General features: G+C 41.5%; 1 protein-coding gene across 1 annotated transcript in view; it reads right to left on the bottom strand.

The window, feature by feature from the left end:
- The window catches only part of klhl7 (kelch-like family member 7), an 8,806-nt gene extending 389 nt beyond the window's left edge, over positions 1-8,417 (bottom strand). The window contains exons 1-11 of the mRNA XM_060896898.1: positions 8,227-8,417; positions 6,349-6,451; positions 6,110-6,203; positions 5,874-5,998; positions 4,951-5,126; positions 4,676-4,850; positions 4,264-4,406; positions 3,590-3,830; positions 3,016-3,217; positions 1,744-1,841; positions 1-1,128 (exon numbers count right to left, since the gene is read on the bottom strand). The exon at positions 1-1,128 is cut by the window's left edge and continues 389 nt beyond it. Of these exons, the coding sequence (XP_060752881.1) occupies positions 773-1,128; positions 1,744-1,841; positions 3,016-3,217; positions 3,590-3,830; positions 4,264-4,406; positions 4,676-4,850; positions 4,951-5,126; positions 5,874-5,998; positions 6,110-6,203; positions 6,349-6,451; positions 8,227-8,373 (1,860 nt within the window). The 5' untranslated portion in view covers positions 8,374-8,417 and the 3' untranslated portion in view covers positions 1-772. The remainder of the gene's footprint in view (positions 1,129-1,743; positions 1,842-3,015; positions 3,218-3,589; positions 3,831-4,263; positions 4,407-4,675; positions 4,851-4,950; positions 5,127-5,873; positions 5,999-6,109; positions 6,204-6,348; positions 6,452-8,226) is intronic.
- Between the last annotated feature and the right edge of the window lie 4,083 nt (positions 8,418-12,500).

Here is a 12,500-nt window from a genome sequence, read left to right as displayed (position 1 = left end):
TAATGCAGCCTACAGTCACATACAGTCTGACAATTGTGTATTGATTAGGAAGTTGTTGTCTTCAGAGACCACATGGAGTTGACATCTCCTCCTTGTCCTCACAGGGTTGGTCTCTTCTCAGTAACGACGTCAATTACTAGTCTATCAGGTAAAATGAGGATATTATTACTGACTTTTGCTGTCAACATATATACAGTACATACCTACACATAACCCTGCAACATGGTGCATTATAAATTTACAGTTTGTCAAAAAAAAAGGAACTGCATTTATTTTACCGAACGTACAAAGTTTTCATAATAAACGGGTCTGTTTTATATCACTTAAACAAAGGATAACAATCATGAGCTCTCTCTCCTGATGAAAATCTGTGCAAACGTCTTCTTAAAAAAATTCATAAAGGAAGGAGAAATGACATAAAAAAAAGAGAAATGATCGCTGTTTTCTTCTGTAGGTAAAACCAAAACAGCATCATTATGCTTTTATGTGAAAAGTGGTGTATTGTTTGAATTAGAAAATGGAAAATTATTATTTTTTTTACTGACACTAACACAATTTCTAACAGGCATTTAAAGCTTGAATATAAAAGCAAAGGTTAACAAATAGCAAATAAAACAAACCAACCAACCCAAATTAGAATTAGAAATTAGAACAAAATCATAATGGTAAACGTCTTAAGAGGAAGCTGCACAAAAACAATATAATAAAAAAGTCTGTACATCAAAAGCTATACATAAAATACACAAATATTCCATTCCAATCATTCTCTATCTCAGCATTTTCCGTGTGCTGTAGGAGCTGAACATGTGGATTTGGCTGAGGATGTTGATGGTAAAGGTTCATGAAAAGAGCTCATTTCTTCCTCGTTGGCTCCGCAGGTGTCTACGACACAGATGAGGCAGCTGGTGACAGGGAAGGCACGCTCTTTGCTCAGCATCACCCACTTGTCCGTCTCCGTGTGGTACTCCATGATATGACCCAAACGGCCCACTCCCTGGAATCCGGCCAGCACGTAGATGATTGAGCCCACGGCTGCACACTTCACCGTCACACCTCTCCACGGCATCGGTGATGCCATTTTCCACTCGTTACTGCCTATTTCATAATACTCCACTGAGTCCAGACCACCTACAGTATGAAATATATGTATAACGGTGTATATCAAGGATTTATAATATAATAAGAATAAGAATAAAAATAATAATAATAATAAATTATTCATATACTTTATATTCATCCTCAGCGTGAATGTCATAATGTTTTTTTTTATTTCACTTTTCTACTATAACCTCAAAAAAAGTGAACTACGGCATTCACAACATTCATTCATCTTCTACCGCTTATCCGAACTACCTCGGGTCACGGGGAGCCTGTGCCTATCTCAGGCGTCATCGGGCATCAAGGCAGGATACACCCTGGACGGAGTGCCAACCCATCGCAGGGCACACACACACATTCACTCACGCAATCACACACTACAGACAATTTTTCCAGAAATGCCAATCAACCTACCATGCATGTCTTTGGACTGGGGGGAGGAAACCAGAGTACCCGGAGGAAACCCCAGAGGCACGGGGAGAACATGCAAACTCCACACACACAAGGCGGAGGCGGGAATCGAACCCCCAACCCTGGAGGCGTGAGGCAAACGTGCTAACCACTAAGCCACCGTGCCCCCCGCATTCACAACATAATACTTAATATTTCAGCAAGGTGCAGGTTGTCTGTGTAGAGGTAACATACCGAGGCCGTTCTGTCCGCCCACAGCGTAGATCCTCGAGTTGGCCACCACCAGGCCATGGTTCTTCCTGGCCTCCCTCATACCGCACAGCACTCTCCATCTGAGAGGAATAGATACAGGTTAATCCTCAAACCATATACACTTTCTTCACCAAATACATCATCTGACTGATACGATGATATGATGATGTGCAACGGTGTATAGATTTTTTCACAATTTATGCAAAACCTTATTTAGATCAATCAAAATCAATCACAAGCTGGCGTTTTTAATCCCTTCTAAAGGGGCGGATTCATTTTTCTGTAAAATTCCAGCTGCAAGGTTTATATTACTGCTCGAATATAAAATGATTATTATATCGTAACAACTTAAAGATGTATATCCTGGATGCTCAGTTTATAGCTACAATAATATGAGTGATAACAGGATTCTTCTTTTAAATTATGACCAGTAAAGACATGTAATAACTGTAATGTAATAACTTTCTATAATAGCTCTACTCATATTCGACACGCGTGAGTTAAAAAGGGCTGAATGGGTGTCATGATGACGTCACGTGACATGTCTTGGTTCAAATCTGTGCAAAATGCTTCTCTGAATATTGTGTTTTCTTGATTTTACATTGATTTCTAACCTAATCCATACAATCAGAATCACCATCCAAAAGGACTTAGCCATTTGAAAACTATTTCTCATTACAGGGCTTTGTGTTCAGGTACAGTTTTGTACGAGGCCACCGAAGCAGGCATGTGAAATTAAACAAACCATACTGTCCATGTGCAGAGCATAAAGTCTTCAGGACTGAACCTGGAACTGTATCTGAGATCAGTGTGCGAGAGAGATGTCCTTTGTTACAGCCTAAGACTTTATTATTTATACTATTTTAGTGTGGTGTGTTTCTTTGTATTGATTTGGTCTCTTCTCTTTTCCCGAGGGTAAGCTCCGCCCCGCTCCGCCCCGCTCCGCCCCGAATTTATGCTGACGGCCTGTTGTGTTTAACTGAGCTTCGTGTGCGTCTTGATGTCCAGCCGTTGCTGATAAGCTGTGTCTTTTTGGTTTAATTTGTATTTTCTCTTTCTGGTTGTTCTGTGTGTTTGTTTGTTAAAAGTTTGTGTTCGTGAATGTTTTCTGTTGTAACATATAGTTGCCTGTGACGCGTGAATGCAGCGGAATTAATAAACAGCTAAAACTGTCCTTTTGACTACCGTGTCCTTTTATGTTACTTGCCCCCTTCTCTAACGAGCACTTTGAAAGTGGGGTTTGTAACACCTTACTCGTCTGTGTTGGGGTCGTAGACTTCACAGTTGTTGAGGACTCTGCCGGATACGTTATTCCCTAGACTGCCTCCACATACGTAGATCAGGCCGTTCGCCTCCACAGAGCCGTGGCTGCAGCGAGGCTGAAGCATGGTGGGTTTGTTCTGCCACGTCTCTGTCCGAGTGTCATAGCACTCAAACAGGTTCAGTGCAGAGCTTCCTGTGACACACAAACACACACACACACCAAAAGGTTAGACAGATCTTCCTATGACACAAACACACACACACCAAAAGGTTAGACAGATCTTCCTATGACACAAACACACACATACGGCAAAAGGTTAGACAGATCTTGCAGTCTTTATAAGCAATGCTATAAAAATAGAATGCTTGAAAAATAGATTGTCATATTGTCTAGTGTTTAGTTCGGAAATAAAAGTGCTGCTAGAACTAAACATCTGTAGAGAATGTTTGATTACCATAAACAAAGGTATCCCATTAAAAGAAAAACTATATGCTCAAAGTTGTCCTAAATAAATGAGATCTAACGCCAGTTGTTGAAAGTTTTCCACTTCCTCTACAAACTCACCCACTTCTGAGCCACCTGAGGTGTAGATCTTGCCCTTGGATGCGCAGGCTGCCAGACTGTCTCTGGGGTTCGGAGGCCCTAGTTTGGAATACCAGCTGTCCTTAACCACATTGTAACAGTCCATTCTTTTAATGGGGAAAAGCTGCGATCCTCCCAGGATGTACACCACGTTGTCCCAGAAAACGGCAGCAGCGTCTCGCCGTTTCTCAAAGGGGCAGCGGATATCTGTCCATCTGTAGTCCTGAAAACGCCCATAAAGAACAGAGACGCACGTGTCAAGGCTCAGTGTAGGAGAAGAGAACAGATCACTGCCTTCTAAAGCTTTATACCTCATTTAATATGACACAGTTGCAGAAATGCAAAAATGCTTGTTTCCTCCCAGATGTTCACCAAGCAACAAGAACCAGCGAGTCTGGTGAAATAAGAACAGCCCACTGTCCTGTACTTGGTGTATTCCAATTGTCTCACAAACCCGAGGCTCTTGAATTCATCTTTAAATTTAAAGTGAAGTGAAAGTAACCACTACCAGAAGCACCGGTGCCATTTACACCCCGTGTACACCTTTCCCTTTCAGTGAATCGAGTGAATATGATGTGTGTTTGTTCTGACCGCTGCTTTACGGATATCTAAAGCAGCTTGTCTATACATGTCAGTAACAGGTGACAGTTTTGCACCTTGGGGTTGAAGTAGCGGCAGGACTGTGGCTGTGAGCCACCGAACAGTGCGATGCGGAAGTCATGTTTCTTGCGGCGTGGACGACTGCTCTCGCCCAGTTCCTCTCTGTCCTCAGGAGACAGGAGATGGTAACGCATTCCGCCTGACCCACACCCACGTGAACACATGCACAAAAAACAGGAAAGATGCCTCATCAACTAGCATTTCATCATAACATCGGCTACGTTCACACGCTATGTTTAGTGCGCCGTGTCAAGAGGGTTTCGGGTCAAGGATCCGTTCTGATTGTACGAATCGTATCACTCCTTATGAATACACGCTGCTATTGCAAATAAAATTCCATCCTAAAAATAATAACTCCTTAATTGTTTTCTTTATGCCTGAATGATCAGTGCGGTTAAAGCGACTCACAGATGACCATTTTGAGGCACTCGGGATTGTCCTGGATGAGAGGCTCGGCTTGCACGGTCTTACTCAGGAAGTTTTTGGACACGAGCGGGAAGCGCACTTTGCTCAGGATGTCTACGACGAACTTCTGCCGATTTAACACGTCATACTTCAACCACCGCACGGCAGCGTCGTAGATCTGCAGGAGGACAGGCAAATCATTTTTATAGAAATATCTAGAACGAATCTTTTTTGACTTTTAACAATGTGCCTTACAAAATAACTAGAATCTCGTTCACCTGGTCTTCGGCTCTGACGGTCAGCGTGTCCTGGTGAAGCAGATGTGTGACCTGCTTCACATCCAGCTGCAGGAACTCGTCCAGTTTGTACACGTCTGTGAAATGCTGATAGATGAACTCGTCCGCAGCAATCTTCAGCTCGGGACAATGAAGACACTCAGCCAACGCACTGATACCTGCAGGGTTCATTTTATGGTGTTTAAAATTTTCCTACAGCTTTTAATTAACACAACATTAAACTCACTCACTCACTCATCTTCTACCGCTTATCCGAACTACCTCGGGTCACGTGGAGCCTGTGCCTATCTCAGGCGTCATCGGGCATCAAGGCAGGATACACCCTGGATGGAGTGCCAACCCATCGCAGGGCACACACACACTCTCATTCACTCACACAATCACACACTACGGACAATTTTCCAGAGATGCCAATCAACCTACCATGCATGTCTTTGGACCGGGGGAGGAAACCGGAGTACCCGGAGGAAACCCCCGAGGCACGGGGAGAACACGCAAACTCCACACACACAAGGTGGAGGCGGGAATCGAACCCCCAACCCTGGAGGTGTGAGGCGAACGTGCTAACCACTAAGTCACCGTGCCCCCCCCCACAACATTAAACATTATCAACAATTTATTAAATAATAAATAAAAATCATTGGCAAACTGTTGTGGTTTTAAAAAAAAAGACAGATTAATTAATTTGGGGGGAAAATAATCAATGTCAAAAGCTAAGTGTTTTAATCCTCATGAATATTTCATATTAGTAAAATCTTTATTATTCTTGTATAGAAATTAAAACATTTTTTTTACTCAAATGATCAAAAACACTCCCCTATATTTTCCCCAAAATTGTTAAAAAAATAAAAATAAAAAAAGAACCTTGTTGTTTACTTTAGTGCATCGTGTGTATCTGCCCTTACCGAGGCAGTTCGTCGCATCCACTTGATCTTTCAGAAAATCCACACACATTTTCTTTACTGGCTCGACCTGGTACTGATTAGCAGCATTCAGCAGAGACTGGACGTTGTTGCTGTTGACAGAGATGCTTTAAAAAAATAAAGAGAAAAAGAGAGAGAGACAGAAAGATGTTGTGATGTGTCTCTATTTCTTTACTGTAAATAATGACTCAGTATAAAGTCTTTAGCTGTTTTCTTACCGGGCCGTGTAGACAAATTCCACCAGCAGCTCGATGATCTCAGGTTCTGCACCTCTGAGCTCCACCTCATGGTTTGTGGCCTCCATCATGTTTGCTGTCGCAGAGACAAACGTTACCACTCAGATTTGATGCTTTTTGGCTTATAACCCAAACCAGTTCAACTTTCTGCTGGATTCTTCCAACATCTATACAAATAAACATTGTATTTGCATTACAACACAAAAGCAGCATGTCATTACTGGTAAACATGAGGTTGAAGAAGTGGCTTGCGGCAGCCAGGACCACTCTGTGTGCCAGGATGTGTTTCCCCTGAACCACCAGTATAACATCACACAAGATCCCCTACACAAGATAAAAAGAGTCTTTTAGACACATCTTTAGTTAAACACGTTCATCTATAAAGCTGTACAGATTTATCTTCATGATTACATTCAGTATTCAGAATTCTGTATGATTTATGCTTTACCTCTGATTATTATTCCTGATATTGTGGTATATTCTGTAAGAATAATGATTTTCAACAGACTATCTTCCTATTCGAACTCTAATCTGTCTATCTATCTATCTATCTATCTATCTATCTATCTATCTATCTATCTATCTATCTCTCTCTTTATCTCTCTCTCTCTCTCTTTGCCTTTGTCTCTCTCTCTATCTGTCTGTCTCTCTCTTTCAGTCTCTCTATCTCTCTTTCTCTCTGTCTGTCTCTCTCTTTCTTTCTCTCTATCTCTCTTTGCCTTTGTCTCTCTCTCTATCTGTCTCTCTCTCTCTATCTCTCTTTCTCTCTCTCTACCTCTCTTTGCCTTTGTCTCTCTCTCTATCCCTCTTTGCCTTTGTCTCTCTCTCTCTATCTGTCTGTCTCTCAGTTTCAGTCTCTCTCTTTCTCTCTGTCTGTCTCTCTCTTTCTTTCTCTCTATCTCTCTTTGCCTTTGTCTCTCTCTCTATCTGTCTGTCTCTCTCTGTCTGTCTCTCTCTATCTCTCTTTGCTTTTGTCTCTCTCTCTCTATCTCTCTTTGCCTTTGTCTCTCTCTCTCTGTCTGTCTCTCTCTTTCAGTCTCTCTCTTTCTCTCTGTCTGTCTCTCTCTTTCTTTCTCTCTATCTCTCTTTGCCTTTGTCTCTCTCTCTATCTGTCTCTCTCTCTCTATCTCACTTTCTCTCTCTCTACCTCTCTTTGCCTTTGTCTCTCTCTCTATCCCTCTTTGCCTTTGTCTCTCTCTCTCTATCTGTCTGTCTCTCAGTTTCAGTCTCTCTCTTTCTCTCTGTCTGTCTCTCTCTTTCTTTCTCTCTATCTCTCTTTGCCTTTGTCTCTCTCTCTATCTGTCTGTCTCTCTCTGTCTGTCTCTCTCTATCTCTCTTTGCTTTTGTCTCTCTCTCTCTATCTCTCTTTGCCTTTGTCTCTCTCTCTCTGTCTGTCTCTCTCTTTCAGTCTCTCTCTTTCTCTCTGTCTGTCTCTCTCTTTCTTTCTCTCTATCTCTCTTTGCCTTTGTCTCTCTCTCTATCTGTCTCTCTCTCTCTATCTCACTTTCTCTCTCTCTACCTCTCTTTGCCTTTGTCTCTCTCTCTATCCCTCTTTGCCTTTGTCTCTCTCTCTCTATCTGTCTGTCTCTCAGTTTCAGTCTCTCTCTTTCTCTCTGTCTGTCTCTCTCTTTCTTTCTCTCTATCTCTCTTTGCCTTTGTCTCTCTCTCTATCTGTCTGTCTCTCTCTGTCTGCCTCTCTCTATCTCTCTTTGCTTTTGTCTCTCTCTCTCTATCTCTCTTTGCCTTTGTCTCTCTCTCTCTGTCTGTCTCTCTCTTTCAGTCTCTCTCTTTCTCTCTGTCTGTCTCTCTCTTTCTTTCTCTCTATCTCTCTTTGCCTTTGTCTCTCTCTCTATCTGTCTGTCTCTCTCTGTCTGTCTCTATCTCTCTTTCTCTCTCTCTATCTCTCTTTGCCTTTGTCTCTCTCTCTCTATATATACATCTCTCTTTCTCTCTCTCTCTCTTTCTCTCTCTCACTATACCATTTATTACTGGGTTTTTATAACCCAGTAATAAATTAAATAAATAATAAATAGTGTAGTGATAATAAATAAACAGTAATTACTGCAGAATAGAAATCTATACCAGACTATTTATCCTACCTGTTTCCTCAAGTTATTCATCATTCCCATTATATTAGACAATAATCTATATTCCTCTTTGCATGCAATTTTCTTCTCGCTTTTCTTTTTCGGGCCTGAAGGTTTCTCGCAGGAGGAGGAGGAGGAGGAGGCGGCCATCCTGTCCATATCACTGCTATAGGAAATGTGGACATCAACAATGTTACAGGAGAAGGTGAAGCCGGAAACCACAATCCACAACAACTACAAACTACAAACTACTCCCAACATGTTTGTCAAAATAAAAGTCCTAGGCCTACGCGTGCATTAAAAAGGTCGTGTCAGCAAATACGAAAACTACAAAACAAAAATGATTAAACTGAATTCTCAATGTTTCCACAAAAGGAAAAAAACAAACAAAAACAAAACAGTTTTCACTTCAATACATTTTGTACCAAACGTAACTTTGCAGGTTGTATTGATATGTGACGTGCACTAGATGTCAGTGGTCTCTAATGATCAGTAGAAGGTTGGAGAAACGTGAGCTTTGTGTAGATAATGGCCTGAAAATACAGTGTTTATTAACATTTACAGATTGGTAAAATATATACTATGATATATATATATATACACACACACATATAGTAAGACTAAGATTAATCGACATCTATCCAACTTCCTTCTGCAATCTGGCATCCCTTGTATTGTGGTAGATCTTTCGTGCAGGTTATACATGATGGCTGTCCAGGCAGAGACACTTTCTATTAGCTGAGTAGGTTAAATGTGTCCTGTAGTTAAGCAGGTGGCAGGCAGACACCCGGTCTCAACTGATTTCAGCTTAATCACTCCAACTTAAAGGTTGGCCTGTGTCCTTTAGAGCACCAACCAGGAGACGTCCCACTGGACCTCCAGGTTTCCAGGCAGAGAGAGAGAGAGAGAGAGAGAGTGTGTGTGTGTGTGTGTGTGTGTGTGAGAGAGAGAGAGAGAGAGAGAGAGAGAGTGTGTGTGTGTGAGAGAGAGAGAGAGAGAGAGAGAGAGAGAGAGAGTGTGTGTGTGTGTGTGTGTGTGAGAGAGAGAGAGAGAGAGAGAGAGAGAGTGTGTGTGTGTGAGAGAGAGAGAGAGAGAGAGAGAGAGAGAGAGAGAGAGAGAGAGAGAGAGACGGAGGTAGAGAGATAGAGAGATAGAGGGAGAGACAGAGAGGGAGAGAGAGGCAGAGAGGGAGAGACGGAGAGAGAGAGACAGAGAGAGGGTGAGGGAGAAAGATAGAGAGGGAGGGAGAGAGATGGAGACACAGAGAGAGAGTGAGGGAGGGAGAGAAAGAGAGAGGGAGAAAGAGAGAGAGGGAGAAAGAGAGAGAGAGAGAGAGACAGAGGGAGGTGCGCCTTCTCACAGGAAGTGTTTCTCAAGACAGCTTTTGATTTAAGTGTGTGTGTGTGTGTATGTGTGTTTATGTGTGTGAGAGTGTGAGTGTGTATGTATGTGTGTGTGTGTGTGTGGGGGGGGGTATAGTAACGTTGCTGTCCTCACTACATTCGTTTTGATGCCAATTCGAAACTAATATTGGTAAAGCACGTGAAGATTCGCATGAGATGGAACATGTGCTCAAATTTGTGCACCTACATTTTAAGCAGTACCTATTAGCATAAGCACTTAAGCAACATAAAAACTTCTCAACCAAAAGCCATTGTGTACCTTGACAATGGTGGTGTAGACCAGTTTGGGGTTTGCGGTTTAACGCAAGACTGCACTGGATGATGGTGTTTGCAGACGAGTTGGAGGAGTAATGAGTAACATGTCAGATCTGAGCCTTGCTGTTTCACAGACACGCCAGTAAGCTGAGCAGAAAATGATGAGTGAGCTGCAAAGCTGCAATGTTATTTGTTTTTCAAAGACCTTTACATTATTGCCTGACTCCCAAGCCAAGGGGCACAAGCATAGACAAAAAAAAGCTGTGTTATATGAGTGGTGCACTGAGAAGTTTGTTACTATTGAAAATGCCAGTTTCTACATTTTTATAAAATCCTATAGTTAGTATTTGCTGGGTTAAATGTGCAGTTTGTAATTTTAAGGATTTGCTGTAGGTCTGTTATATAAAAGTTAAAGTATAAAAGACGTCTTTACTCTTTCCATAAACGTTATGAATCATAAATTGCTTCGGCAGAGGGGGGTCAGATGGAGGAAAGCCTGTAAATTTTAGTTAGTCTTGCAGTCAGTGGAGGACTTTTAAAATAACAAACCACTCCTTTGAAAACTGGATACTTCAGATACGTTCTTATTTTGACAACTGAAAGTTAATAATAACATCTCGGATACCTAAGTGGACAATCTCACCTCTATTATGATATATATCTAAGCACTGCTGCTGTAATCATAACATCTCTCTTGTGCTCATCCCAGTATTTACAGCCTGTACATACTGAACACTCTTTAAACTCACATGTTACTGTTGGTCTTTTTACAGCTGTAGAAGAATTTATAATCCCGTTATTCTGTGTCATGGAAGAGGATGGGTTCTGTTTGCTTTAAAGGGTTCTTCTTCATGTCATCGTTCTTCCTCACTCTACAGTAGCACGCTCATGAAAGCTTTAATATAAATCTAGATCTGGATTTCCATAAAGCTGCTTTAATACAATGCTCATTCTTAATAGTGTTATACAAATCAAATTGAATTGACGTGGACGTGGCTGAACACGGCTTATCTGTAACCCGTTTCTTTGCCTAATTAGACAGAGGAAAAAAAGCTTTTTTTGTCTCTATGCCTGACAACAAGCGATTAAAAGTTTTCACGTTTAAAATAAGCCTTAAAATAGGCTTTTCTACACTAAGTGCCATTTTGATCCTATCTCAGAGATCCCTTAAAAATCCTGTATAATTTTCTGAGCCGTATGTTGCTCATGTTATTCTAAAACGATCACTGTAGTGCTCTTTCAGCATTTGATAAAAAAAATAAATAAATAAAAAGAGCTAAGAGCTCGAGGGCAACTACTGTATGCATCCAAAACAGTAATATATATAATATATAATCTGGATGAAACAGATATTCCTCATGTATTGCCTGTTCCAACTCTTTCTATACTCTTCAGTCCCATTTGCTCCCCAGGTCTAAAAACCTGGACTTGCACATACCTGAGCTCCTTAATACCTGTAATAAGGAGGAGGCATACGGCTGTGGATCCATTTGCAGCAGTAAGAGTTTATTTTCTAAACACAGGCAAAGTCAGACAGGCAAAGATCAGAATCGGCAAACCACTATGTAAGACAGAAGGCAGAATCGGAATCGGGGACAGGCAAAAGGTCAGAAAGTCAGAGAGGGAAAACAGAAGAGAAAACCGAAGGACAGAACACAGGAAACGCTCAGAATGACTATACAATGACAAGTCGGTTTTCTCTTCTGTCTTCTCTGTTTTCACCTTTTGCCTGTCCCCGATTCCGATTCTGCCTTCTGGCTTACATAGTGGTTTGCCGATTCTGATCTTTGCCTGTCTGACTTTGCCTGTGTTTAGAAAATAAACTCTTACTGCTGCAAATGGATCCACCGCCGTATGCCTCCTTCTTATTACAGGGAAAGACAGCAGACAGAAACAGGACAGAAACACAGACAGACTCATTACAATACCATAATTCACCATGAGCTTTATATCATAATCCTACTATCTGTCACCCAGAAGAGGATGCTTCCCTTCCTGTCCATTTCCTCTCACCGTTTCTTCCTCACGTCGCTTCAGGGGGTGCTTTCTTGGCATCGTCGCCTCTGGCTGCTCTCATTAGGTGTGTAAACCCAGATTTCGGTGACAATATCTACTGCTAAAATTGAATTAAATTGAACTGAAGTGGATTAAATGGCAAGAATCAGAGTGGGATTGTTTCCTAAACTGTGTCAAGGCGCTTTAGACAGACCGTCTCTTTCTGTTTCCTAATAAAGGGATGTAAGCTGTCAGGGATGGTCTAATTAATGCTCTCCAAATCTGCTTGTTATGTCAATTTGGAGGAACTGGAATCATTACACACACCCTTTTAACCGAATTACCAATGTTTCTTAGACCTCTAATTTGGTTGGTGATGTATGTCTAGTCTCCTCACACACATACAGGAAAATATGCAAGTTTGAAAGACCTTTTCTCTGCCTGTTTCACATAGCTGCTGTTATACTATGATAATAGCCAGTGAGTTAACGTCAAGAAAAAAATCATCTGCTTTTATTGATTTGTCTTTATTATATATCTTCAGTATCTTGAAGAGTTTTGAACGTAAGCGTGAGGGGTAAAAAACTGTGTGTAAAACATTGGCTGACACAAACACACACGTACAAGCACACA

The sequence above is a fragment of the Tachysurus vachellii genome, chromosome 21 (assembly GCF_030014155.1).
Source record: "Tachysurus vachellii isolate PV-2020 chromosome 21, HZAU_Pvac_v1, whole genome shotgun sequence".
NCBI lineage: Eukaryota > Metazoa > Chordata > Actinopteri > Siluriformes > Bagridae > Tachysurus > Tachysurus vachellii.
Note: the sequence above shows the minus strand (reverse complement) of the source record. Positions and strands in the feature narration are given on the sequence as shown.